This window comes from Coccomyxa subellipsoidea (assembly GCF_000258705.1).
Source record: "Coccomyxa subellipsoidea C-169, whole genome shotgun sequence".
In the NCBI taxonomy this organism is placed as follows: Eukaryota; Viridiplantae; Chlorophyta; class Trebouxiophyceae; family Coccomyxaceae; genus Coccomyxa; species Coccomyxa subellipsoidea.
The window spans coordinates 1953162-1980852 of record NW_005178041.1 but is presented as its reverse complement, the minus strand read 5'-3'; the positions used below and the strand labels follow the sequence as shown (position 1 = coordinate 1980852).

Below are 27691 nucleotides of genomic sequence, written 5' to 3'. Positions count from 1 at the left end.
CACTCAATCTGCAATGAAAATGAAATGGTGGACACCTCTCTCTTTCTCTCTCACACACAAGTGATCTGAACATCACCTATGCTTTCCTTTCTTCAAACAATCCCGTCTTATTTTTATTTGCTTAGTATACGCATTAGTGTGTCACTGTTCATGCTTGATCTAATATCTAATGCGCTTTCACTTGATGCTGAAGGGCGAGAGTGAAGCGTCGACCAAAGATGCTTTCAGCACCCCTCTGGTTGGCAGATTTTCGGACATGACGCTGAAGGATCGTTCCCCGGAAGTCAAGTCACTCGAGTCCAGAAGGACATCAGGCGCCGTAGATGCTCTTGAGGCTGCACTGTCTGCAGGTAACCTGCTGGACGCAATTAGTTGGGAGAAACTCACAACTGTGCTCAACAAACAACATCTACGTGTCACAGCATCAGCCAATCACCTTTGTGCTCAGGCACACAAAACGGCGTAGCAGCAGGCAAGGAGCCACAGGGACGCAGTCTGCCAGAGGATCCTGACATTGTCTTCAATGTAGACACCAGTGAGGAGGGAGAAGGCCAGCCGCAATTACCGGTATGCCACTCACGGTCGTACCTAATGCATGTGCTTGTCATGCCATGCTTTGATGACAGGAGCATCAGTCCTAATGATTTAGGGTGGCGCAGGAGACTGCCATCACAAAGTACCTGACTGATGTGGTGCTGGAGATGCGGCAACTCATTGCTGTAAATCGCAACTTCATATGCTATGCTCTGAAGCAAGGGCATGTACGCTTGCTCAGCACCCAGGCCAATGTGCGAGACCTGATCAAAGCGCATGTGCCACCAGTGACTGACATCCGGTAAGCGCACGCTGCTCATGTCGAGCCGAGTCTTGGCCGGTCCTCTGCATGTGGGAATGCCAAGTGCCTCGGTCGTGAAGAAACAATCTTTTCAGATGCAGCACGTTGAAAATGTAATGTTTGACAGGTTTCACAGTGCCGCTATTGATTTGCTGGCCAGTGCTGACAAGGAAGGCCATGTCGCGGTCTGGCGCTTGGACGGTGAAGCTGAGGAGGGCAAAAGGGCTGAGCGAGTGCTCTTCCTAACGCTCGGAGATATGCTTGGTGAGGCTGCATTTATACAAGCACCCACTCATTCATAAGGTGGAACGGCAATCTCCCAAAATTTGATGTCATAGAAGTTGCCTTTCCAGCCTTCTTGATTATGCTATTGCGCAGGTGAAGGACAGGAGCTTCACTTGGCGTGGCACCCTCAGTCAGACAGCACTCTGGCGGTGACAGTCAGGGACGGTCTGCTGGTTGTTGATCTGAAAGCCCTTCAGGAAGCCGGCAGCACAGAAGTGGTCTGCGATCAGAGCACGCTCCCCAGCGGGCTCAGACATTTGCACATTGCGTCTGATCTGCAGCCGTCCACGCTGGACTTTTCCCCTGACGGGCACTTGCTGGCGGCTGGGGCTCCCGAAGGCAAGGTAATGCATGCGCGAGATTGAACAAGTGCATCACCTTCAACGCTTTGCGGTGATTCCTCAAGCGGTGCGCTGAAGGGTTCGATGGCTGGGTGCAGATTTACATTTGGGACACTGCCAGCTCTGCGGCCAGCGCGCCGGTGAGCACCATAGAGCCATTTGAGGGGCAGGCGCTGGGGAGCGTCACATGGGTGCAGCGCGCGGACGGAGGCGCCCCCTGGATCCTCGCTGGGGACGCAGTCAACCGCGAGCTGCGCCTGTTCCATGGGGACGTTGCCTCAGGATTCCACCTGAGGCAGGCTTTGCGGCTGGAGAGCCTGGAGGGGGAGCAGGCCTTCTACAACCACCTGGTGTACCATGCAGCCTCCAGCCTGATTGTGCTGGCCAACTCCAGGCGCAGTGCGGTGTATGCCGTGCACCTGGGGCCCGGGAAGGAGAGCAGCCTGCGCTTTGACTACCTGGCAAAGTTTGGCGTCGGCGTCCCCATGCTGAGCCTGACAGCAGCGCCACCACCGGACAACGGGCAGGACGCGGTGCAGCTGTTCTGTGTGCAGAAGCAGGGCATCTCGCAGTGCAGCCTGCACCCGCAGATGTGCCGCGCACCCGCGGACAAGGCCCGGGCGGCAGCCGAGCCCAACTACAGCGCGGCATCCGCCAACGCCGGCATCTCAGGGCCGGCACAGCACCCGCTGTCCTCCGAGGCAGACACCTCTGCCATGGGCTCGCAGGCAGAGCAGGTAGTGGAGAGCAGGCAGCTGAGCTCCACGAACGACACCCCATCCCCTCGAACGTCCATTGCAGCACCCGATGCGACGGTGGCAGGCAGCTTGCCGGCAGGCGAGACATCATCGCCAGCGGCGGCTGCGTCAGCCTCCCTGCCACTGCCGCTGCCTCCCCCGGTGACCACGCCGCCTGCAGCGGCAGTTCCGCAGCCGCGCCTGCTCACCCCCAAGCAGCTCATCAAGCTGGCTGGCAACCGCACCGCCTCCCAGGGCTCCTCTACCAGCACAGACCTGCACACCCTGCGCACAGGCGACAGCCCAGGACCTGGGCCCCCGCCGCCCCCGTCTGCCGGGCTGCGCTCGCCGTCCACCCCTTTCACAGCCTACAGCACGCCCCCGGCCGCCGCCTACCCTCCGCCAGAGACGGCGGTCAGCAGGGCTCTGTCGCCCGGAGGGGGTTCGCCAGCGCCGCGCAGCCCCGCACCTGCGGCTGATGGGCAGGGCGACGCAGCTACCTCCGGCACACCGAAGGGCGGCCTTAACGGCGTCCATGTGGGGCCTGCCAAGATCCTCAAGCGCCGCAAGGAGGGAGAGCGCCCAGAGGTGTGTCTGGATGTGCTGTGCATACTACTGTCATTGAATGCAGCCAATGCACAGCGTGGTCTGTCTATGTCTCTTCACACACCCTTTTGATGTCAACATGCCTTGTGTATGTGCAGGACGTCTCAGACGCAAGGGTGTCAGAGGGGCCCATCCCACTGCCGGCAGGCGCTGAGCCCAAGCCTGAGGGAGCTGTGGATGCTGCGCCACGAGCAGCAGGGAAGAAGACGCCTGAGCCTCAGGGGAAAGGCCCATCACAAACACCCCCGAGGCCCGCTGCTGCAGAGAGCAGCAGCATGGGAGCGGAGGCTGTACTGCTGCGCATCGAGGCCATGCACAAGAAGCTTCTTGCCCAGCAGATGGCAGCGCAGGCCAACACCCTAAAGGGCCTGAAGGAAGACATGCGCAAGGAGACCAAACGAATTGAGGCGACCACTCAGGCGCAGGTATGCTCACTCAATCGTACCCCCCAATTGCAGCTCTCTCTGGGAGCACTTCCAAATCACCATAGACCTCAAAATTTTTGGCAAGACTCATTGTATACTAGACATCTGCGAGAAGAGACTGATGTCTGTTTATGACAATGCTAAAATGCGTGCGTTCGCCCTTGTGCAGGTGAACAGGCTGGTACAGAAGCAGGCGGAGACGATAGAGGCGGAGCGCACGGTGCTGATGGCGGAGCAGCACAAGGACCTGGAGAAGCTGATAGCCGCCATCTCGGCCTCTGTCAACCGCGACCTGCCGCTGCGCATCGAGGAGATGATGCGCCGCGAGGTGGCCGGCCTGGGCGGCAGCGTGGCCGGCACCTTGGCCGGCAGCCTGCGCTCGCTTGTGGGTCCCGCATGCCAGGCCGCCCTCGCTGAGGCCCTCCCCCGCGACCTCGCTGGGCCCCAGCTGCAGGCACGCCCCCCTTTGTCTCTTCTTCAAAAGGAATGACCTGACGCTGCTGTCACAAGAGAGTCTCCTGGCCAGAAAGCATTCTCAGCTGCTCTCTGGATGTCGGGGTTGCTTGAACAATGCTCACTATTCTGGTGTAAATTATTCCTTGTTGGGGCTGCTTGTGGGGTTCCCAAATAGTCTGCAAGCACAATGATGGCCGGTTGTTGGTGGCGGCAGGGGGCGCTAGAGAAGGCGTTGGGGACGCAGCTGCGCACGGCGCTCACAAAGAGCCTGCAGGACAGCTTCCGCAGCACCTTCCAGAGCACCCTCATCCCTGCCTTTGAGAGCGCCTGTCAGACCATGTTCTCCCAGGTACATGCCAGACGACCCAAAGTTCTGCCATTGCTGCTTGCAGCACCATATCTCTGTCTTTTATCCCGAACGGCGATACGTATGGGGTGTGCTCTGCATGCTTCTGAAACAGTGTGCACATTGTGTGACTTTGCCTGTGCACGTGCAATGACCGTGTGAGCGCTGGATCACAGGTCCAGGCGACGTTTGCTGGCGGGCTGGCGGAGCATCTGCAGGCTGCGGGCGGAGCCAACGCGGCAGTGGTGGCCTCGCTGAGGGAGAGCGCCAGCCGCGTGGGCACCGCAGCCGACGCGCTGTCCAGCCAGGTGTCCGAGGGGCAGCGCCGCCTCTTGCAGCTGGCCGAGGAGGCCGCCACAGGTGCACCTCCCCACCCCCGTCCATTGCTGCGCCCCTGAGAGGCTGCAAAAATGCCATTGATGTTCTGCATGTCTGCAGCATCACAGAACCTGTGCGTCAATCTGCACTTATTATTTGTGTGTGGACTGACAGCAAAGAAAGGTATCCGCCTGACAATCTTTGTGCCATTCTGTGCTTCAGGCGGGTCCCGGCCGAGGCTGCAGGCGCTGACGGTGTCTCAGATCGAGGCTCGCGTGGAAGACCCCACCATCGCACTGATGAAGCTCCTGAAAGAGAACAAGTGAGCCTCCCCACCGCCCTGAATATTGCTGCTGCTATTCATACTTGACATGAACTTATTCACCGTAGGATAACTAGTTTTTTCCTTGAATAAAAAGGCGTCGAGAGGCATGACGGAGGTCGGCGGGTGCAGGTATGAGGAGGCATTTGGGCGGGTGCTGGACATGGCGGACGTGGGCAGAGTGACTTGGCTGTGCCAGCAGCTGGATGCGGCGGAGCTGCTCAACCAGGAGCCGCTGCCCCTCAGCCAGAGCGTGCTGCTCTCCCTCATGCAGCAGCTCGGCAGCGACCTCGCCAGGGTCCGCCTCCTGTTCCCTTCCTTCCTGCACACCTCCTCAACCTCCCTGCCCGCCCCTTTCCGCATCACTGGCTCCTAGCTCTTTCCTTTGGCGCTTGTGTGCGAGGTGCATGATACCATTATGAGCGCATGCAATGCCAGAGGCTGTGTGAAGGCTTATGGGGGGGTTGCATGGGCAGGATACGGGCATCAAGCTGCAGTGGCTGAAGGAGGCGGCGCCGGTGCTGGACCCCAATGACACCATGCTGGCGCCCCACATGCGCCAGATCCTTCAGCAGCTCTTCAGCGCGCTGCAGGCATGCCAGTCGGGGGCCGCGCCCAGCGATGCGCGCGCATGCCGCCATGTCATCCACCTCGTCAACTCCCTGCTGCACCAGTGTCACTGACGATGGGAATTCGCAGCTGGACAACGCTGGGTGCACGAGCTTGGCTCGCTCGAGCTGTGCAGCTATTAGAGGAGAGTCGCACAGTGTAGATCATTAGAGACCTGTTTTGCGAAAGCACCGTGGTGAAGCTTGCCATAGTGTCGATGAGATTGCTTGCTGAATGACATGAATCACATGATCATGAACCTTCTGCATGGTGCTTTGATATTGCTGGAGCTGCTCAGAAATGATGTTTGTTACAAAGTAGCGTGTGCTCACAATGGAAATTAGTTAGGACACGAACAGCATAGTGGTAATGGCTTAAGGTGTTCCCAACCTACGCTACAAAAGCGCTTTGCTCAACATCAGCTGTCCATATGCGTTGCGAACGCCTATAAACAGCCTCTTTTCCCATTGCGACGCATACGCTTTCAAATCACATTCATTTTATTGCACACAACTCATATGAGTGAGGGTGTTAAGCTTTACATTGCTATGTATGCCAGGCCTGCAGCAATTCCCAGGCCAGCAACCAACACTGCCCCAACCACAAACTCGTTACACGCAAATAATGAGGACGCCTTGTTATCTGCTACTGGTTTATCGACCGCAGCCTTCGTCCGCAAAGGCTGCCACAGTTCTGGAGCTTCTTGTATACTTGCTGCTCCTTCAGGCCAGTCAATCTACACAGACAGACATGCAACCTTCAGAACAGCATTTCTGGCTGTAGATTACTTCACTGAAGATTTTCACAGTGCATTGATGGATTCACAGAGACCTTGAGTGATAGGGGAACGCTTGCCTGGCTGATTTGTGCCACGTCCAGTGCTAGCAAGTCCTGCGCTGTACTGATGACCGAAGCATCTGCCTCCTCTTCAAGAGGATAGTCCGAGAAACACAATGGTGCCTGAAACCAACTCCGATGTCAAGATATGGTAGTTCCTTTGTCAAGACACTAGCTCAGGAAAGGAGCAGCTTTCCCATTGAGCATCATACCTTGAAGTGCAGCAGCGCCCTTTGAGGCATTGGCAGCCTGAACGCTGACTGGTAAAACTCTGCACCAGCCTGCAGCAATTCAGGCTTTGCATCTTCGCTCTGTGCCATGTCCTCTGCATCCATGAGCACCACTGCCATCCTTGCTCTCAAGCTGCGCCGCAAATCAGCCTGCACAGAACAAATACAATATCCTCACGGGCACTCCAATTCACGGCCAGTTTTGCAGCAAGCTCTCGGGTGAATCTGAGCATATCGACAGGAGGCACCTTCAGGGCGGCCACTGCGGTCTTCAAGGAGTCCCTTTTGTGCACAAAGGCTCTGCCCTCAATCACGCCTGTCATTCTCGCCTGCCCATGTGCGTCATCTCCGTCCCGCTGAACTGTTGCATGCACCACTCCTCAGCCATGTGACTCAGCATGCCCAATGCAAGGCCTATGCAAGGCCACAACAATTTAATTGCAGTGCCAAAACCTTGCACTTTGCTTATGTCTAACCCTGTCCGGGCGGCTCACCTATGTCTGAAAAGCAGTCAGGAGCAGTCAAGAGGTCTACAGCCATTGCAACACCATCTGAGCTCTGGATATCAGCCAGGATGGCGTCATCCTCCAATGGATTGCCCGTGGGGCTGCAGGGGATGGACTCTGCAATGGCGTGGCTCTCCCTTGCTAGCACAGCCTCAAGCTGCTGCCGAGCTTCCTTTGCCAAATTTGTGACTGTGCATGAAGCATCAACTGGGAACCTATAAGCAGTGCCAGAACAGTCAGTATGCCAAAATCAGCCCCACAATTAACAAGTCTTGTGGCGACAGAAGGGGCGACTGGCGGAAGCTTAGCCACACCTTGTCGTCACCATGGCTATATTGGCAAGCACAGGTGCAGGCTTGCTTTCGCAGGCCTTCAGGCCGGAGGCATTGGCGGCATCCGCGGGGAAGTGCTTCAAGGTAGTTTTGCGTGTGGCCGAGCACACATTCAGCAGTAGCAGATCCTTCTCTTCTAGGGTAGCACAGCATTTGTCAGTCCCAGCAAGCTGACTGCAGACTTCATCCACTAGTTGGTAATTAGAAGCTTGGCAGAATACCAACCTGTGTCAAGGCATGCGCTGCGCAGACTCATGAGCGCCCGGCAGAGCTGGGCATTTCCGGCAGCAAAGGCTGCATCAGGGCTGAATAGATACAGCCCCACCACTGCGAGGCCTGGACAAGCACACAAGGGAACTCATCAATGAGGCCAACGCTCCACCATCTCAGGCGCAAATAAATATGACGTCCACAGCTTCAAATTGGCAGAACCTTGCCTCCAGGCACCAGGGAAGCTACTTGCGTTGCATGCTCAGCAACCCAGTCATCCTTGATCTCAATCTGTACGCCTGATGTTGAACTTATTTTCGCCTTCTGTCCTAATTTCTTTGCACTCGCTTGGGGCTGTCCACCCTGCACTGTGACCGCCTGAACCTCTCCCTGCGCGCGTCTGCCATTGTTTGCAATTTTTTATCCAGTTGCATCAGTTTTAATGGATCTTGTAGGATTCATTCGGCTCACCTCCACAGGAGGAGTCGGGATGAGAAGCAACACAAAGTCTCGGTTGCCAAGCCCCAGGCGACCGATCAGAAGACCAACCTTGCAGAAAACACATTGTTACATTATTTTGTGACTATGCATTACTTTGCTCACGTCGTACCAAGTTCTAAAAGCGCATGCCAATACCTGAGCCTGTGGTCTGCTCTGAGATAGGTGATCGAAGTGGGCGACTAAGCCGTCGTCAAATTGAATATTTCGCATGATGTCAAAACAGAGGATGTGAAGTGCAGATGATCCTTGCTTGTCAATCCCCCAGGGAATTGAGGTCAACCGATTGTCGATGCAACAGTCACTTATTGTGTGTTACAAAATATCTATAGGAGCGTTAGGTGATGCAACCTCTGGAAACTAAAACAGGAGAAGCACCTATCTAGTGCAGTGCAATGCTTCTCAACTTGATCTCTGCAATGCAAGCAGATCTGCCCAGCCCTGGGCAATCTGGGCAGGGAGCCATTGACCAAAACTTCTGAACAATGCAAAACTTCTGAAAGTGACATCCAGCTCTAATAGAATGCAGTCACTACTACTGCTTTGTGTAACGTCTTACCGATTCTATGACCTGACCAGCCCCATCACTCAGCGCAAACATGAGGATTGCCCCAGCATGGGAAACATTGATGGACTCCATGCGGCCTGCCATGGGGATTGTCAAGGGGCGGCATCTCATATGAGCATCTGCTGAAAGGCCCTGCCCCTCATTGCCTAGCACCAAGCAGAGCCCTCCAGGACCTGGCGACGCTTCATCATTGCTGCTGCTCCTGGCTGCAAGGGGTCCCTTTTCAGTGTTGTCATGTGGCTCTGCTCCGAAGCATGTCAGATTGTGATGCTCTGCTATCTGACCGAGGCCCTGCCATACACGGTGGACAAAATTTAAGACATGCTACTTGAAAAGGCACAGAAAGCAAAATATGTATGGCGCATGCAGACACCCACTGTGTCTATTTTCTGCACCTGCCAGTCCCCGACTGCAATGGGCAGCTTGAAGGCAGCGCCCCGGCTGGCTCGCAGCGCCTTGTCATTGAATGGGTCACAGCACCCTGCGCCGCACAATGCATGCGTCAGTCTCGATTTGGAGCACACCTGCAGCAAGATGCCATTGCTAGAGCTTCGAGGAATGCCCTGTCGTACTGATGGGGGCCTTTCCAGTAATCACCTGGGAGGAGATAGACACCATCCCATCCCAGACCAGCTGCTGTCCGCATCAAGCTGCCCTGCAGCATGCCAGCATCTCAGAATTGACTCGCACATAACGAGGGTGTCTTTCATAGTCCAGACATAGTACCAGATCCTCTACTGGACATATTATCCAGGGCAAGAGGTGAAGAGACACACAACGTTGCCTGGATCTTGCACACATTCCAGAGCTAGCAGCCGTTGGATCTGGCCTGCTGGGAAGTCCTTGGCAAAGTCTACTGTTGGACGCACATCCACCTCCGCCACAGCCTTTAAACCTTCGCAGCAACAGTTCTATTTTGCATCTCGATGGGAGCCAACAGCAAATTTATATGTCTGGAGGGGCGAGATTTGCTTGCATACCTGAGATTGATTCCAGGTAGGACAACTTCTTTAAAACAGGTTCGCTGACTCTAAAAGTGCGTGCTGCCGAAACACCTGAATGCAAGCCATCGGTGAGACGGGGACCACCATGCTCAGTAGCAAGGTTCTTAGGAAGACGCTAGTGAAGCAAACTTTGAGTACAGGATCCCTTGTACCTGGCAATTGGTCTACTTGCGGGCCAAGAAACAAAGTCTTTATTGTTGTGTGGCAAGCAATCTCCTGGATGGGAGTGTGTCCCACAATGAGGACCGATGCTGACTCCTCACGATATGCCCTGCTGGTCCGCAGTTTGCAGCAGTGTTTGACTGCAAACCAACAATCACTGATGAATTCAGCGCTTGTCATACTACCGGCATGCCAAATTTGACGCAGCTCTTCATGCTCCCTTGGAACAATCTATAGGGTCAGTGTGGTCTCACCATAGCTATTTGTGGTACTGGTGATTGTATCTGTGAGGGGTTGGCTTGCACTCAATACTCTGGGAAGCCCACTTGTCCCTGTGGGTCTCTTGCGCGTACTTCCTGACCCTTGAAGGAGAGATGGCAGTCTCCGTAGGTTGCACGGCCCGTGCTGCAAAGACAGAAAGGATCATGCAAGGTTGCTGTCATGATAACTTTCAGCAAGCTCCATGCCTGAAAAGGTTGGAAATTTCAGGTAGGCTGGAAAGCCTCACCCAAAAGGCATGGACACTCTGACGCATGTAGTAATGGTCACCGCTTACATTCCATGAAGGTACGGACATCCAACCATGAGAATCGGAGCAACAAGAGCAGATCGCTTTGCGTCATCACAGATCAACTTTCCCCACAGTGAATTACAAAAATCCAAAACATGTCCAATCAGATCTAAAGATGTATCTGACACATAAGTCTACAACTGGCCGATAGGATGTCATATTCTTGCAGGTTCGAATGAGAAAGGTTCCGACCTTTCTTCATTCGGGGGTCGATATAACATTGACCTGTTTCTATACATTCCTTCCCTGAAGCTTTCGAATGGCTCCTTGAACAGCGAACATCCTTACCCAAATTCAAGAGCAGCACCTGCATCCCGTCTCGTACACAAATGTATGGACGAATCGTGCAGAAAAAGCACAACAGAGGAGGGCACCGAAAAAATCTGAGACTTGAAGGGCCCGAAGAGGCGCACAGGGAATGAAGAGTATATCCCAATAAAATATTAAGGTACACCTTTATTTTCAGCATACGTGGCAAGCATTAGAGAATCAATAAAACCCATCTGACATTCTTTGGATGTTGCCTTATCACTTCGGGGGCGGCATCCTTGTTGAGTCGACTGATTAAGGGTCCACGCGGTCCATGTTCCCAGTCAGCGAAATGTCCTATACATTTCTCAAGAGCTGAACCAGATGCTCAAAACGAGGCCGTCACTCTGATGCATGTACCTCCCGCATCGTGATTCAGGTCGCACTCAGGCATCGGGAGAGTTGACATCCCAAGACAGAGAAGTGCCAGTCAGTGAATTGGATTGTATGCATGCGCACTGGCTGCAATAACCCGGGAATTTATTGGTGCACTAATCACTGCGTGATTGAAACGGGTCACCTCTCCTTCCAGGCCAGAAAACCCTGAGACTAATACCAGTAACGTCAACCTCATGAATGTTGATTAATGGGGGGTAATTCAGGGACAAATGCTTTCTCGCAGGTCCCAAAGAAGGGCAAATGGCGAAGCATGTAGGGGAATGAGGTCTACACGAGGAATAGATATTTTCTCCTCGCCTTGGAAATGACCGCAACTGGGGCGAAGGGACAGTTCCGCAATATTTTAGATGTGAGTCTTGCTGCAGCTTGCTCTGGCCCGATGCTTGCATGCCACGGCCTTGCTAAGTCTCGACGTCGCTGAACATGGAAGATTTGCACATGTTGGTGACGCACTTCTGGGTGGAACGCAGTCTGCTATGGCCTTCCTCGGACGATCTGAGCCGGCAGGCCTGGCAGGGTCTGACCTTCTGCAACGCGAACGCCAAAGCAGCCCCTCCGTGCAGCGCTCTGATGCAGCCAGAAGTATTGCCTCCAACAGCCTGTCGGCCAGAACAATCTCACAGGACAGTGTGGGCAGGCCCATTTTCAACAGCAAGCTGGCCTCGAACCTGGAGCAGACAGTATCATTGGACGCCGTAATCAACAGCCTATGGCGCGTAGGATCACAGGCGGGCGCTTCAGCGCGTGCTGCAGCGCCGGTCGTTGACGCTCCCAGGCGTGCTGTTGGGCTGGCATCCAGCGACAGCACGCCAAAGCCTGGACCGCAGAACCGCGCGCTGAGCAGCCCTCGCTTTCTGGCCGCCTGCTGCACGCCCCTGCAGCCGTCTGCAGCCGCCTGCTTGCCCAGCACCTCTGGTAGCTCCGCGGAGGCCACACCAGCTCAAGCTGCGACCGAAGGGCCGGCAACAGTGAGGACACAGGCCATTTACACAGCAGCCTCAGGGGCAGAGAATATTGTGTCATCTTCAGCGAAGCATTCAGCACAGCTCAAGCGCAGCCGTGCAGCATTTGAGACGAAGTCACCAGGTGTTCTGCAGGACATGACGTCCTCACCGGCTCCTTCCAGACCAAAGCAGCATGGCCTTCCAACAGTCACCAAGGTGGCAGGCAGGTCTCCGCAGAAAGGCACTGCAGCGAATGCTCTGGGCAGCCTGAGAGCCCAGCTGCAAGCTGCAGCGAGGCAGACGGCAGCCGCCGCAGCCGATGAAGCTGAGTGCAGCAGCGCTCAGGCGCCGGAGGACGATGCAGAGCATGACGTAAGCAAAGAGCTGCGCCGCGCGATTGCTGCGTGCAACAGGCTGCGCGATGAGATGGAGAACATGGCCGTGTGGGGGCCGGCAGTGGGGAACCTGGCCGCAGCTGTGGAACTGGAGGAGCCAGAAGAGGCAACGCCGGCACCTGCTGCACCACTGCGCATGCGCCGGGTCAGTGCACGCCACTCGGATTCGACCATCCAGACCATTGGTGTCACTCTAGCATGGCTCATATTTCTAACCAATCACTTGCATCATCTTCATGGTGGTTTTGGTGGTTGCAGGTCAGCTTCAATCTGCCGGAGCCACCGCTCAAGCCCAAGGTCAGCACCGCTCCTGCCAGCACCTGCTTTGCGAGCGTCTCTCCGAGAAAGGTGCAGCCCCTTCCGTCCTCAAGCCCCAAGGTGGGCATTATGCAGCCTGCAACAAGCCTTGCACAGCAGCGCGCAGTGCTCATAAGTCTTGTCCTGCAGGTGGCGCCGTGGTCCCGGCAGCAGCAGCCGGCGCTGTCGAAGAGGAGGCCAGGCAGCCAGTCGCCGCACAAGCCCTTGAGAGGGTCGCGCCTGCCGGGCAGCCCCCACCACTGCTGGGCTCGCCCCTCTGCCCAGGCCACGCTGCACACCGCACCCCCGCACCTGCCCGCAGCAAGCCACCCCGCCAGGCCCCCACAAGTGCGACATCCTGCTTGCTCATTTCCCTGTCGCACTGGCAGCTGTTTCTTGCCTACCGTTGCCAAGCCAGGCGTGTCTTTGCATGGCTGATGTAAGAGTATGCCCCACCTAGAGGCCATGCTGGCCTTGGGGTTCAGTGGACTACAATTGTGGAGGCGGTGGGGAAACAAGAAACTACAGGAGCTGAGAGCCAACAATGTGGGGTGTGTGTCACAGGATGCCAGGGATGATCACGAGGCGGAGGAGGAAGAGGCGGGACTGCTGAACCTGGTGCGGCGCCTGTCCTATGAGCGGCCTGCGCGGCTCCACAAGCGAGCGCGCCTGTCCCCTGGCACCCCAGTGCCGGCCAAGCTGGTGCGCTGCTTACACTCCCGCACAGCAGCACCCCAATGATTTGCCCTTTTTCCGCCCTGTACATAACAGTGTTGATCCGTGAAGAGCACTAGTTGCACTTTTTATAATTGTAAGGGCGGCAGGCATCGACAAAAAGTGCTCCTTTGGCCTTTGCCAGGTCTGTCCTTCACGCATTTCATCCAGTGGTTCCAGGCTATCTAACAAGGTGTCCCACCTGGATGTCAGCAAGGCCAGAGGAGCACAAGTGACGGGGGGCACTTCAAAAGACCTGTGCGCTCGGCGCTCGCACGGCCCCGATGTGTGCGTTCCTCTTCAAGCTAAAATGAGGGTGTGCTGTGGGCAGGCGCCGGCGGCGGACATGGTGGAGCAGGAATTGAGGGAGGCGTTCATGAACAGCAGCCTGGCGCAGCACTGGCTGGCGGGCGAGGAGTGGGCCGCCCTCGACTACAACGGCCTCGTGCTCAGCCACACCGCCGCCTCCGCACACCACGCCAAACACCGGGAGGTAAGCATTCCCGTACCCGTAACATCTCCCAGCAAATGCTCTGATGCTCATGCTGCTGCTGTGCTGAGAAGTGTCACAGATGCCCTTCCCTGCTTAGAAGACTGTGGGAATATTGCAGCGGCGGCGGCAAGAATGCTTGATGCTGATGCAGGTGTTGGAGCGCATGACAGCGAGCAAGGGGCAGGAAGCTGCCGAGCAGCTGATAGAGCAGCTGGACAGGGAGTGGCAGCAGCTGCGGTCCATCCGGCAGCGCTATGCTTCAGTACCCACTGCAGCGCAGGGCGCGGGAGGCTGCGGCAGCACAGAGCCCCGGCAGACGCCGGCGAAGAGCATACTCAAACGGCGCTCGCTGGGAGCCCTGCGAGAAATCCTGAGCCAGATGCCTGTCTGCGAGGCGGAGGCCGGCTCAGCTTCTCAGGCAGGGGACAACATGAAGGCACTCATGAGTATGGCTTGACCGCCTACAGTTTGAGTTTTCCAAAGCACTGTTGACAATGATAGATATATCCCGACATAATGGGAAATCAATTTAGTGGTAGATTTACTTTGAACAGCACGTTGCAAATTGTCACGGTGACAATAGTTCAACCTCATACAACTTTGATCCTGACCCCGTTCTGATCAATCGGAATTCTTGAGTAGGACATTGCTGTTGCAAAGTTATATGAAGAGTCTTGTGAAATTGCGCACCATGACTGGACGATAGAGGGCACAAGCTATTTAAGCTTCAGTAGTATTACGTGTGTGTGACGAAGTTGCGCAGAATATGCGCACTGAGCCATGAGCAACTATACCTTTCACATATGAGACTTGAACTTGTAAGTGTAACTGTACAGGCTTGAATGTCGAATGCTTTACATACTTGCACTGTCTATAAGCTTTATAAATATCCCTTGCAGCCCTGAGAGGAGGCAAGTCATATGGCTCAAGCGTATCTCCAAGCCTGCAATAGCTATTTGACAAACTAGAAGCTCTTTATGGCAGGCAGACGACATCATGCTGGACACATAAGTGCTGATGTATAGAGCTATCGATGCTGCAATATCAGCATTGCTGTGAACAAAAATATTCTTGTTAGTCTTGTACTGATATTCTCTTCAGCCACCACGATCTATGTGGCACACACATCCTCTCAGTAAGTCTCTGTAGCTACAAGAAGGTGCACGCCTCCTCTCTCTACGCAAGCTACAATTAAAGCAAGTCTGCCAGTCGGACCACACATGCTCACAGACTGCCAACGATTCCACAGATCCAGATCCCTCTCCACTCACAGGAGCCCTTGCAGCATTCACTGTGGATCGAGACATTGCAATGATTGCTTATGTTCTCATCTCTGCACAACATTTAATTCCGCTCATTCAGACATCGCATTATCAAATGCTGCTCTTCCTTGCCCCGCAAGAGATCTGTCAATTTCACCTTGTCTCTAGCTATCAATACCCCACACTACTGACAACTATTGAATGTCAGACTGTCCCACGCTCCTCATGATGCCTCATAATAATCAATTCCACCATCTCCAAAGAATAATATCTCCACCCTCACAGTCAGGGAGCAAGTCACAAATTTATGGTCCCTCCGCTATGCCACAATAATGCTCCACAAGCCACGATCGAACTCAGCACGGCAGAGCTAGACTCAGAGAGGCCACAGGTGCGCGCTTCTGTCTGTTCAAGCGGGCCTTTGCAGCTCCCCCGTACCTCACAATTGTTGTCCCACACGATGCCTTCGGCTGGGCCGCTATTCGTAGAGGGGATGCTGAGAGAGCGCAGGAAGCAAGCGCAGCACTCTCCGCTCGCTGCTCATGCCGCTGCAAGACCTGCGCAATGGGCGACAGCGCTGAGAACCCCCCAGCAGACAACCCATCTGTGTTCCCGCTCTCAAGCACTCTTCTGCACAGCGATTGCACCTGTTTAGATCAGGCCCGCAAAGGAGTTCCTGCAAACAGGATCCTGGAATACCGTATATTCAGTAAAAACTGGGCACAGTGGTCTGTGCTGCCTGAGAAGCTCTCCCTTGTGAAGCTTGTTTAAGGAACTGTAAAGGGCACGCACCCCGCGCAGGGCCTCGAAGAAGCAGAAGAAGATGGCGGAGTTGAGGCCGTTGGAGAGGGAGCGGGGCCCGACGCCGCGGAAGAAGGGAGCGGCGCCGCGGCCCTCGGCCATGACTCGCGCGGATGCCGACAGCAGCGTGGGCCTGCTGGACGCGGAGCACATCATCACCGTCTTTACCACGTCCAACGGCGTCGTCACCGCCGCAGCCGCCGCCCCCGCCGCCCCGCCGATCAGCAGATCCTCTGCCACCGTCGGCTGCATCAGAAGCATCACCCATAATTATTGCCTGTTTTGGCCTGCCTCTGGGACCGACTCAACCCACATCGAATTACATCTGTGGGAATCTAGAACTTGCGACAATGATGAGGTCCACATGATTTTGCGTTACTCACGTCAGCATTCTCACCAAGGGGCTCTCAATTACACTTTAGAGATAGCTATCCTGCTGGAAGTAGCATGTGCACAACCGACAAACCTGTCCTGCATGCACCACCCTCTGCCATGTGCGCCAGCAGACGAAAGCATGCAGTGCGCCAAGAAACACGCACCTGTCTGCCGCCAAAGACCCTGCTGTGGAGGGGCCGCAGGCTCTCGTACACCGCAAACTTCACCGCCATGTCCGGGACGTCCTCCAGCAGCGTCGGCACAAACCCCTGCACACCACAGCTACCATTCTTTGTCCTCTGGGTTTGATGCAACAGTTTATCTGTACAAAGTTTGCACCATTTTCAGATCAAGTGTATCGTGCTGCACAGCACCATAAAGAGGGACAAGACAATGCTGGTGGTGATTGGCGGAGTGGCACATACCGTGAAGAGGCTGCGGACACCGGCTGCGCGGACGAGGGACTGGGCGGCTGCAATTGGGTTGGGGTGCAGCCCGGCCTGGACGCTGCGGATGCATACTGCGAGAGGCACCTTCACCACGCTGCTGCCCACCGCCGCCGTTGCTCCAGCCACAAATGCCAGGCCCCCTGCATGGTATTTCGTTAGTGAGGACGCAACAGGCATGTTGATATGGCAACGCAGCAAAGAAGGCATCACATTTCTGCCAGGGTCTGTCACGGCTGTCTCAGGCTGAGCAAAACGCACCTTCTTGCAAGTCTGTGTGCCTGCGCAGAGCATTTTTGGTGGTGCTGTAGAACGCAAAGTATGTGCCAATGATGATGCCTGCACCGGTCGCCGCCCCAAACACGCCTTTGTACAGGCCCCGTAGGTCTGCCAGGCGTTGCTGCATGCCTGTGGTCAGTGTGGCTGCACCACGGCCTCCCTGACCGCTCGCGAACTGCAACGTCCCTTGGCTAGCGCTTGTGGAGCCACGGCCTGCATTCCTCATGTTCCCTCCTGCATGCATAGGGAGCCATCATTGCTGGGGAGGAGCGATGCTTCTTGGCAATGTGCATTCATCTCAGATGGAACATGCACGATTGCAAAGTCGTGACGCTGCTTGTATGCTGTATCACACAATGTCACCCAGCGCTCAGGCCTTTTGGGAATTACCTGCTGCCCCAGACCGCCTTCCGATCTGCATTTGCACCTTCAAGGTGTCCAGCGGGTGTATGGTGCCCTGCGAGGCCGCTCTGGCCATAGCTCCTGCCATCACATCGTGCACGGGCTTCTGATCAGGCGGGGCTGGTGGTGGAGGTGCATATGACTGTGATGGGACAGCTCCATCTCCGCCAGCCTGCATGACACCAGCAGCCCATTTGCTCTGCCATTCTCTGTCTTCGGTCCAGAGGAACAGTAAATTGTTTTCCTACCATCGTGTGGCTCAACCACACCATACGATTTATATTTCTATGCCCATATCATTTTGCTTAGATGCTGCAAAAGAGCACCTCAGACATTCACGATGCCTATGTTCACACAAGTAATGCTCTTTATTATGCAAAAAAATTACATCGCATTGAGAATGTCAGTCTTGGGACGCATTGATTTTCAAGTATACTTCATTCTACCTTTGATGGAGAGCGCCTCATACGATTGACATCGATCAGACCCCCTCAAGAGGTTGTCCAAATCATGCAAACATTGCTGACGAATTTATTTCTATAGTCTCGAGCGACAAAATCAGCAACCTTGGGCAAAGAATATTTCGTGATCAACACTCTCAATAGAGGGACGACGGCTACACTGTGTATCGTTCACCAGACTTCTGTTTTTAATTTGACTAAATTTTACAGATCTTATGTCAACATAGCCTCAGGAGGTGTTGCTGCGTATGTCAGATTCGAGAGGAGAAATTGTGTCAAGCTGGAGCGCCTTGAACTTTAGGTTAAGATCCAGTTTTAGGTTTCCATCACCAGTGGCCTCAAAAGTGTGGGTGATGTGGAGGGGGCCAGAGTTTAACTTATGCAAATGTTGCCCCTATAGTGAAAGCTGTCACACCGCATGCACACAGGTCTTTTGCATGTCTCAACCCTACCATCAGAGTGGCAGACGGCTGCTACTGTAGCAGTCTATGATAGCAGTGCTACATAGCGCTGATCGGGTATCCCGGATGGGCCGTTGATGATTCATGAGTTCATGGTCATCGGCATCAAATCGATGATCGAAGAATCAGGAGTGCCAGTAACAGTATTCATTCAACGTGAGGTAGTCTACCAGTGTCACAACAGTGATCCCAGACTGAGCTCTCCCAGGGATGATGATCAATGATCAGTCCAGCTGGCATGTCATGAGCCACAGGCACCTGTCGTGTGTCACCCCGTGATCATGGTGCCCACGCCCTCGTCTGTGAGCAGCTCCATGAGCAGGGAGTGCGGCTGCCGGCCGTCAATGATGTGCGTGGCACGGACACCCTGTGCCAAACACCTTGTGCAGCACTCCACCCTGCCAAGCCAGCACATCAATCAACCACCAGCACTTCTCAAAACCACAGTGGGTGAACTCTGTCAAGACTTGCACTCAATCTTGTCCGCTTTACATGAAGAGTGGTCTATGGTGAACTTACTTTGGGATCATGCCGCCTGCAATGATGCCGTCCGCCACGAGTTCCCTGACTTGCCGGATGTCCAGCGCAGTAAACTTTGTGGATACGTCGTCCTTGTCTCTCAACACGCCGGGCACATCTGTCATGAGAATCAGCTTCTCCGCCTTCAAAGAAGCCGCAATCTGCAAGACAAGCACACACTCTCTTGTAACCATAAGCTCACAGCCAGCTGCATGCTGTTGGATTCATGGTGAAGGCACCGGCTGGCGCTGCGCACCTCTCCGGCAGCAATGTCTGCATTGACGTTCAGCGCCTGGCCGTTGTTGTCTGCCGCCACTGAGGCCACCACAGGCAGGTACCCTGTCTCCACCAGGGTGTTCAAGAGCCGCGGCTGGATGCTGGTGATGTCACCCACAAAGCCAATCTGCTTCTCAACCATCTGCACATCACACAAATTATTATCGCCCCACATCCTTCACAAATCAAGCCTGCAATGAGGTTGTTTGTTCTTCCAGTTGAAAGACATGAGTCACGACTGTCGACCTTCAGCAGCTGAAGCTCAGGTCTTTTAAGAAACCCCATGCAGTCAGCACCTGGCGGGCCCTGATGAGTCCGCTGTCCTTTCCACACAGGCCGACAGCTTGACCTCCAGCCTGCTGGATGAGGGTGACCAATCCCTTGTTCACCCGACCTCCCAACACCATCTCCACCACATCCATCGTGGCGCCTGCACCATCACCGCATCTCCTTGTGAACATGGTCATTTACTTGACAGGCAGGCAAAGTGGACCCGAGACCTGCTCAGTACAAGTTGCAGGCGCACGCACCGTCCGTCACACGCAGGCCATTTTTGAACTCTGCCACAATGCCCAACTTTTCAAGCCAGAAGTTGATCTCTGGTCCACCGCCATGTACAAGCACTGGCCTGATGCCGACCGCAGAGAGCAGTACCAAGTCATTGATGACCCCCGCCTGCAATCCGCACATGTGATAAGTCAACACTAGGGCACTGCTCATGCTCAATTTCTTTTCGAGCTGCATTGTAACCCTTACAGAAGTTGCTGTCGCTCAGACTAGCCGTTGGGAGTGTTCACCTTCAGTGAGGGGTCTTTCATAGCTGCTCCTCCATATTTTATGACCACCGTCTTTCCCGCAAAACGCTGCAGGTAGGGTAAGGCCTCTGATAGGACAGAAACTCGCTCAAAGGATGTGAACTGGCGGGCCTGGGCAGCACGAAACTTTGCTTTCCAAATGCAATGTTCACGTTGACAAAGACAAGCGGGAAATCAACTGATTGATCAGGCTCTGCAAAGCCCTGATTGGCTCAATGGGGAGCTATGGATGCGAGAAAGCTGACTCCTTCATTAGAGATCATTGCTATGTACTCACAGTATGTGCAACAGGAGTCTAGGTCTAGTCCACCTGAGGGGGAGCCTCAACGGCTACAGCTGCTTGCACTGGTGACGTTTGCCGTCTCCTAGACACAGCCTTGGATGACAAGCGCGATGTGTTTGTAAGTGTCCTTGTAGATTGGACTGCACCCCTGCTGCTTGACAAGAGGCCTGGCGAGGGCCGCTTAGGAATAACAGCACACGGAAGTGCCATCCACACTCCTTACGAACCAGACAAGAATGATCTCTCAAATGCACTGTATAAGCATGGCATCTATGGTAGGGAAGGCTGTAGTCGGAAAAGTCTGCCCCCGAGACATGTGAGCGTACATGTGATCAGTGACCTGGCAAGACAGTAATCTTACGTCATCACTGCCGCTTGAGCGCTGTTGGGACATCGATTGCTGTTGAGTTTTGCAGGAGTACAGCCGATCGAAGCACTTAATTGTGCGATCGCTTGCATCCAATAACAGGGCCAACTTCCATGCAGCAGTCTGTGACCAAGTGCCAAAAGTATTGAACAAGATGGACACTGATGATTCTGTCCTTTTTGTCTTTGGCACCATCGTGAATTGTTTTTATACCTATTAATGATGGTGACATTATGATCTGCTATCAAACGGTGCCTTACCCTGACTGCAGTTGCGGAACAGCATGCCTACATACAGTATCAGAGGCATTGAAGTGCAATTCCCTCACGAGGCGTACGAATGTCAGGTAAGTATTGCTTTGTTCTATAATTTTTGCACTTGAACCAGGAATGTATCTGACACGATCGCCAACATGAATAGGTCACATACATGGAGAGGGTCATCACTGCACTTCAGGAGGTGTGCGGCCTGCAACTTTTTCCCAGAATCGCTCTGGCATTCATTGTTGATATCCGGCATGTGTATTAATCGCTGGAGCGCTCTGTGACCTCCTTCACATCATGCAGGGAAAGAACGCTCTGCTGGAGAGCCCCACTGGCACAGGGAAAACTCTCTGCTTGCTCTGCGCCACCCTGGCGTGGCAGGAGTCTTTGAAACAGGGAAAGGTAACAAAAAAAATGCACAATCATATTTCTCACACCAAGAAAAGCTTCGTATGCTTGCATGAGGCTTTGGCTGTCAACAAGTGTGAAAGAGCTGCTTGCGCCTCCGCAGGCAGCGGCAGCGGCTCAGGCTGCCAGCAGGACTTGTTTCGAGGGGGAGGTGGAGCCGAACCCGAGCAAGAGCTGGGCGCAGATGACGGCAGAGGGCCTTACCGACCTGCGCAGCGGCGATCTCTCCGCCACCCCCACCATCATCTATGCCTCACGCACCCACAGCCAGCTGGCCCAGGTCATGGGCGAGCTGCGCACCTGCGGCTACAGGCACGCTCCTGCCACTGCTACATTTTTACGCTCATTCCTGCCTACAGATTGCGCATTGTGGGGATGGACAGACAATGTTATGACAATCTTGAGAGACTCTGTGGCGATGGTGCAGGCCTCGCGCAGCTATCCTGGGGTCGCGGCAGCAGATGTGCCTGAACCCGGGCGTGAAGCGGCTGCCCGGTGGCGCCATGAACCAGGCCTGCCGCGCCCACGTCAGCTCCCGCACCTGCAGCTGGTGCGCAAGTTGATGTGGTCATACTATGGGCTATATGGGGAGTCACTGCGCAAGTGCTGCAGGCCCTACTGGGTTCAGCTCTTCTTAAGCTTATCCTGCCATCCAGCAGCGCCTCATCACGGCCATCTTTGATCTGGCCGCATAGGATTACAGTGTGCAGATTATTGCTTTATTTAGTACCCATTCATTTTGGCAACACGCGAACGCCGGTAAATAAGCGTTCATGGGCATGGTAGGAGAGCGAGTGAGTGAGGAGAATGTGCACTGGTGCAGGTACAACAAGGTGGAGAGCTGGACGCGGATGCACCCGGACGCCAACGGGGAGGCTCTGGACATCGAGGAGCTGGTGCGGCTGGGCAGCTCGGGCGGGCCCTGCCCCTTCTACCTGTCGCGCGACATGGCGTCAACGGCGCAGATCGTGTTCATGCCCTACAACTACCTAGTGGACGCCAAGATCCGCGGCGGCATCAAGATGCTGAGCTGGGACAACGCCGTGCTCGTCTTCGACGAAGCCCACAACGTGGAGGTGACCGTAGCCCTCATCTGCTTTTGTTTGAAAGTGGAAGTGGTGAAACATTTAACTTGTCATACTGCCACAACGCATATTCACCAATATGTGATGAACCATCAAGTGCATGCTCAGCAGCAATTTGTATAGAAGAGGGGTGACGTGTCGGTGCCAAGGCAGGGCGTCTGCTCGGACGCGGCGTCGTTTGACCTGACGGGGGCGCTGCTGGGGACAGCGCTGCAAGATGTGCAGGCTGCAGTGGAGGTCGCCCTCTTGAAGCGCGATGGCGAAGCCCAGGTCCGCACACTACCCAGCACGGCCCAGCACATTCAACCCTGAACATGCTGATTTCATTCTGCCTAGGGGGAGCCAACCTGAGCTCGTTCAGTGCGCAATCTTGCTCAAGCCAGTTGTCGGCCATAGGATCTCAGCAACAGGGAAAGGAGGACCCTATCACATCTGTTCATCCGGCTGGACGAGGCTCGCAGTCACTGATGGCAATCAATCATCCATTGATTCACCTGACGAAGCAGCAACCACTATCTTGCATGTGGTGCAGGGCGGGCCAGCGGCGGAGGGGCCCAACTATTTCCAGTTGATCCAGGACCTGCGCATGTTGGGAGCGCTGCTGAGCAAGCTGGAGGGCGCCATTGCCAGCCTGGCCGCCTCGGCAGGCAACAACGGTTACACCGCCAAGGGGGAGTTCCTATTCGAGCTGCTGGCCAAGATCGGCCTCAACACAGACAACCACTTTTACATGGAACGCCTGCTGGACGAGGCTGCAGACCTGCTCAGCGGTGCAGCAGCGGAGCAGGGTCGCAGGTGGGCCCCTCAATTCCTCCAAATTGACGAGCTCTTCTTATTGACATTTTATTGCAGCAAGTCTGTATTCGCATCCCAGGGTTATGCTATCTGTTGCTTGTTTTGGAAGAGCAAGTGGGCACATGGTTGTGCTGGTGTACAGAGTCATGATACTCATACTATGGCGGCCCGGTGCAGGGGCAAGGGAGGCAGTGACAAGCTGCAGGAGGTGGCGGACATGCTGCGGCTGGCCTTCTCCACGGCAGAGGCGTCCCTGCCCGGCGGACGCCCCAGCTGCAAGGGCTACCGCGTGCACGTGCACAAGGAGCGCTCCAAGAGTGCGCCCCCTGCAAGCACCCTTCTTTCCAACTCTGCTGAAAAATTGCTTCTTATGGCCGCCATCTTCCTATCCAGCTGTGCAATTGCAAGTGCTCATGAAGGGACACCCAAGTCAACTGGAAATTTGGCCACCTGGTTATTGCCGCTGTGCTGACCAAGCATGGCCGATTGGCCTCATGCAAAGTTTTTTGGAGCTGGCCTGCGGTGATCAAAAATATTTGTTGATGGTGGAGCGGTGCATGCATGCAGGCGGGCAGGAGGTGCCGACGCTGTCGTACTGGTGCTTTGAGCCGGGGGTGGCCATGGCGGCTCTGTGCGCGCTCAAAGTGCGCTGCATCCTGCTGACGTCCGGCACGCTGGCGCCCCTGGACAGCTTTGCGCAGGAGCTCTCCCTCGACTTCCCAGTCACCCTGGAGAACCCCCACGTCGTCAACACCTCCCAGGTCCTCCCACTTGATCCCTCTAGCACCCAATGGTTCTCATGTTTCAATATCATTGGTGAATACTCCATCACCCTTGCATTTCTCCCACCTGTTGATCCTCACACCCAGTAATCGAATATGGGGTTAGCTGTGCCGACCACATGATCAGGCTGCTGTTTAAGTGCTGCCATTCCCACCTGCGCTCTGCTCCTCACATTGACATTGCCGAAGCCTCAGAGACCTGCATGCCTGACAGCCAATAGCGCCAAGGACACTAATGTGCGAATATCACAGAAGTATGCACCGCCCCTTTGCCTGAGCCAGGTTGTCTTCTTCAAATCCCCACGAGGCCTGCAAGAATAGGGTGCCCTACCTGGAGGTCGTCTGGTTAATCAAGGGCAGAGGATTACATGTACTGATGCTGATGGGCAGCACATGCGCGCAGGTGTGGGTGGGAGTAGTGCCGGTGGGCCCCAAGGGGGTGGTGCTGAACAGCAGCTACGCGACGCGCACGTCCCCGGCCTACATGGAGGACCTGGGCCTGGCGCTGGCCAACTGGGCGCGCATCGTGCCGGACGGCCTGCTGGTCTTCTTCGCCTCCTACACCGTGCTGGAGGCCTGCCTGCGCCACTGGAAGGCCAACTCCGGCGACCAGCGCGGCGGCGTGCTCGGCTTCAACGGCACCCTCTGGGACCGCATCGTGCGCGACAAGCAGGCCGTCATCGAGCCCCGGGTCAGCCCCCGGCCCCTCACTTCTTCCTTTGATTTTCACCCAGTTTGTGTTTCATGCCCTGTTGTAGAACCAGGTGGTTGGGGGAATAGCTGTTTTCAGATAGCTGGGGGGAATGAAGGATGAGGTTGGGGTTCGTCATTCTGACTATTCTGCAGGCTTGTGAGGGTCTGCATGGCTGCGAGACGCAGTGAGCCTGTGAAGGTGGGGCTCCGAGTGCCCCAGAGCTCTTATATCAGTCCAATTGATGACTTGACGTGCTGCAGAGGAGTGAGGAGTTTCAGGCGGCGGCAGACGATTACAGGGCGAAGCTGAAGGACCCGTCGTCGCGCGGGGCCATCTTCTTTGCGGTGTGCCGGGGGAAAGTCAGCGAGGGGCTCGACTTCTCGGACCGCGCTGGCCGGGCCGTCGTCATCACCGGCCTCCCATTTGCCATGGTCACCGATCCCAAGGTGCATTCACCTGCTCCTGTTCCTGCACCTGCACCTGCTCAGCACTTGCAACGACACTTCTGACATGGCAACTGCCATGCCTGCAGCTGCTTTCAGCTTGATCTTGGGCCTACCTTGCTTCAGTGGAGATCAGTGCTGTCGGAAATGTGGCATCGGCATCGCGACTGTGACCACTCAAGCAACTGTTTTTAATTTCAAGGCATTGTGCGCTGTCTCAAAGAGCCTCTGGCTGATTGTGCAGGTGCGGCTAAAGAAGGAGGTGCTGGACGAGACGCGGCGGAGCGCGGGCGCAGCCAAGAGGACCAGGGACGGAGCGGCTCCGGCGTTGCGGCTGACGGGGGAGGCCTGGTACAGTCAGCAGGCCACGCGAGCAGTCAACCAGGCCATGGGGCGAGTCATCCGCCACATGCATGACTACGGCGCCATCATCCTCGCCGACGAGCGTTTCAAGGTGCCTTCCACAATATTCTCATATCAGCCTTCCCCGCGTATCATCCAGCAAATACACTCTTGATCAACGCACGAAAAAGGGGTGGCCACACTCAAGAGTGTGTGCCAGCATGACATCTGGGGATTGCATGCGCAGAGCGAGACCAACCAGCGGCAGCTGTCCAAGTGGCTGCGGCCGCTGTCCAAGACGCACACCAACTTCGGCGAGGCCGCCGCCTCGCTGCAGCGCTTCTTTGCGGACCACGCCAACTTCAAGGTGCCGCCCAGGGCTGCCAAGCCGGCGCCCAACCAGCCCAGGGACCTCGCCTTCTTTGGGACCAGCCGCACCGGGGGCAGCGGCGGCAGCGGCTCGCGGCCCGGAGCCCTCTCCACGGGCCCAGACCTGCTCCTCAGCAGCCTGGCCAACGTACCATCTGCCGCGGATGCCAGCGGCTTGCCAGGTTGCATGTCCATCTCTGCAGCTACCTGCTCTTTTCATGACTTGATACTCAACTAGAGCAGAAAATATGATATGCTAGTACTCCTATAGCTTGCATCGGACCTCTCGCACGCCACGTCTGAGGAATGGAATGTAGAATCATATCATTGTAGAATCTATCAGCAGTGACTGCGTTTGCACAGGGCTGCCCCAGAGGCATGGGCGGCTGTTGAGCGCGCTGAACACAGTGACAACAACCGCGCAAGGGGGAGGAGCTGCCAGGCAGGCCCAGCCCAAGGCCAACACTCTCATGGACGACCTGCTGCTCAGCCTGGACAGCAAGGGTGCCCAGCCAGCCAGCAGCTCACAAGAACCTGGGCCTTCAGCAATGCTCAGGCATAATGCGGCCAGGTGCACTTGCTGGCCCTTCTTTCGATCCTCTCTATGTCTGTTTGTAAACTCAAGAAGCCCTCCACAAGCAGGCTCCGGATGGCGGCACGAGCACCCTGTGCTGTTGTGCAGGCCAGGGCAGATGGCATCACAGTCTGGGCTGCGAGGTGTTGGGTTCCGGTCAACGCAGCATGCCAGTGCCAGAGCCGGCGCCTTTGGAGTCTCCAGCAACGTGTGCGGCCCGCCAGACCTGATCAGGAAGCACCAGCAGAAGCTGCAGGCTGCGGCCACAGAGCAGGTACGCAGCCAGCCCCAGTAATACTGTGCCTCGCCAGACCACCGCACAGTGGTCTCTTTGTGCATGTAGGGGATGCATATGTTGAACGCAGAGGTGACATAAGAGTAACCAGCGCGCTTAGATTTGATAGCGCAATTGTATTTTTCTGCAGGCTGGCGCAGATGCAAGCCGCAGAGCGAGCTCCAATTTGGCGTCTGGTAGTGATCGTGCGGCGCCTCAAGTTGCCGATTCTGCCGTGCAGCGGCAGCCGCCCACCGGCTCTCAGCGGCCGCCCACAGCGCAGAGCAACCAGGAGAACTCCAACACAGCTCAGCAGCCTCCTGCCACCGGGTCAGTGTGTTCTTGCGCTTGTGTACACTAGAAGAGTGCACGCAGAGTATTGAGAATTTGAAGTTGATGTTGTGTCAATGACCGACATGGAAGGCAAGGCAGGGGAAGAAGGCACATGCAATGGCGGCCAAAGCTTTGCTGCAATTTCCAAGCATATGTGGCGCAGATTATGGGGGTGTAACTGCCATTTCCGGTGGCCACCCACTGGCGGTTCCTGCTGAGTATGCTTACACTTGGGAAGAAGAGGCCTTTGGAGCACCTGGCTCCGCCTTCTGCTTTGTCTTTGTGCATTAAGCCAGCTTGTGGTGGTGCAGGAGTGCCGAGGCGCCAGCCAAGAAGCCTGCCAACCCGAAGGAGTACCTGAGCAAGCTGCAGACCGAGCTGCCGCGGGACGCGTATGACAGCATCGTGGCTCTGCTCAAGGCGTACAGGAGCAGCAAGGACAGCAACGCCCTCATAGACGGCGTGGTGACCGTGCTGCGGCCCAAGGAGCGCCGCCACCTGCTGCCCGGCTTCCACATCTTTATCGACAAGCCCAACCGGCCCTGGTTCGTGTGCTGCATCCGGTGCGCCCACCCTGTGGCTCTCCTCTGCTGCAGTTTGCTCAGTGCAGCCTCATATTACCTGAACAAGCTTTTGAAAGGACAGCTTAAGAGGCGCTGAACACATGGCAGCTGCGGCTGATGTATTGAAAGGCGCCCTGATAAGGGACGATCTTGCAGTCTTGGACATCAGCGCCCTGAACAGAACGGCCTCGCCAGTTCTTCTGGCAATGTGTGCATTCCCAGGACACATGCATGCAAGGTGGGTGCAGTGCAGGTTCTCTCCTGCAATGG

At 55.6% G+C, this 27691-nt stretch overlaps 6 protein-coding genes across 6 annotated transcripts; 3 read left to right on the top strand and 3 right to left on the bottom strand.

Moving 5' to 3' along the window:
• Positions 1-256: 256 nt before the first annotated feature.
• Positions 257-5354, top strand: COCSUDRAFT_39670 (hypothetical protein; the record flags this gene model as incomplete). Its single annotated transcript, XM_005651118.1, has 14 exons — positions 257-350; positions 449-567; positions 660-835; positions 963-1099; positions 1214-1464; positions 1560-2612; positions 2685-2786; positions 2903-3229; positions 3399-3614; positions 3900-4034; positions 4208-4391; positions 4572-4671; positions 4804-4969; positions 5148-5354. The coding sequence occupies 14 exons, from the start codon at positions 257-259 to the stop codon at positions 5352-5354; spliced, it is 3267 nt and encodes a 1088-aa protein (XP_005651175.1).
• A 221-nt stretch (positions 5355-5575) lies between these two features.
• Positions 5576-9125, bottom strand: COCSUDRAFT_46165 (hypothetical protein; the record flags this gene model as incomplete). Its single annotated transcript, XM_005651117.1, has 8 exons — positions 5576-6016; positions 6136-6240; positions 6330-6497; positions 6596-6708; positions 7411-7521; positions 8635-8752; positions 8857-8942; positions 9059-9125. 8 exons carry the CDS (start codon positions 9123-9125, stop codon positions 5819-5821), a joined length of 966 nt encoding a protein of 321 aa, XP_005651174.1. The 3' UTR covers positions 5576-5818.
• A 2257-nt stretch (positions 9126-11382) lies between these two features.
• COCSUDRAFT_59149 (hypothetical protein) lies at positions 11383-14206 on the top strand (the record flags this gene model as incomplete). Its single annotated transcript, XM_005651116.1, has 6 exons — positions 11383-12390; positions 12504-12593; positions 12693-12890; positions 13107-13244; positions 13588-13749; positions 13901-14206. 6 exons carry the CDS (start codon positions 11383-11385, stop codon positions 14204-14206), a joined length of 1902 nt encoding a protein of 633 aa, XP_005651173.1.
• Positions 14207-15367: 1161 nt separating this feature from the next.
• COCSUDRAFT_35168 (mitochondrial carrier) lies at positions 15368-17492 on the bottom strand (the record flags this gene model as incomplete). Its single annotated transcript, XM_005651115.1, has 6 exons — positions 15368-15430; positions 15804-16058; positions 16352-16456; positions 16613-16776; positions 16895-17020; positions 17303-17492. The coding sequence occupies 6 exons, from the start codon at positions 17490-17492 to the stop codon at positions 15368-15370; spliced, it is 903 nt and encodes a 300-aa protein (XP_005651172.1).
• Positions 17493-18504: 1012 nt separating this feature from the next.
• Positions 18505-19954, bottom strand: COCSUDRAFT_12011 (acetylglutamate kinase; the record flags this gene model as incomplete). Its single annotated transcript, XM_005651114.1, has 6 exons — positions 18505-18634; positions 18756-18916; positions 19012-19173; positions 19328-19461; positions 19562-19706; positions 19829-19954. Coding segments are annotated over 6 exons (858 nt in total), but the record flags the coding sequence as incomplete, so codon positions are not given.
• An 825-nt stretch (positions 19955-20779) lies between these two features.
• On the top strand, positions 20780-25915 carry COCSUDRAFT_12079 (DNA repair helicase; the record flags this gene model as incomplete). Its single annotated transcript, XM_005651113.1, has 13 exons — positions 20780-20842; positions 20917-20955; positions 21063-21209; positions 21364-21447; positions 21575-21717; positions 21991-22243; positions 22406-22522; positions 22821-23175; positions 23615-23808; positions 24233-24520; positions 24784-24969; positions 25211-25420; positions 25556-25915. The coding sequence occupies 13 exons, from the start codon at positions 20780-20782 to the stop codon at positions 25913-25915; spliced, it is 2439 nt and encodes an 812-aa protein (XP_005651170.1).
• Positions 25916-27691: the final 1776 nt, after the last annotated feature.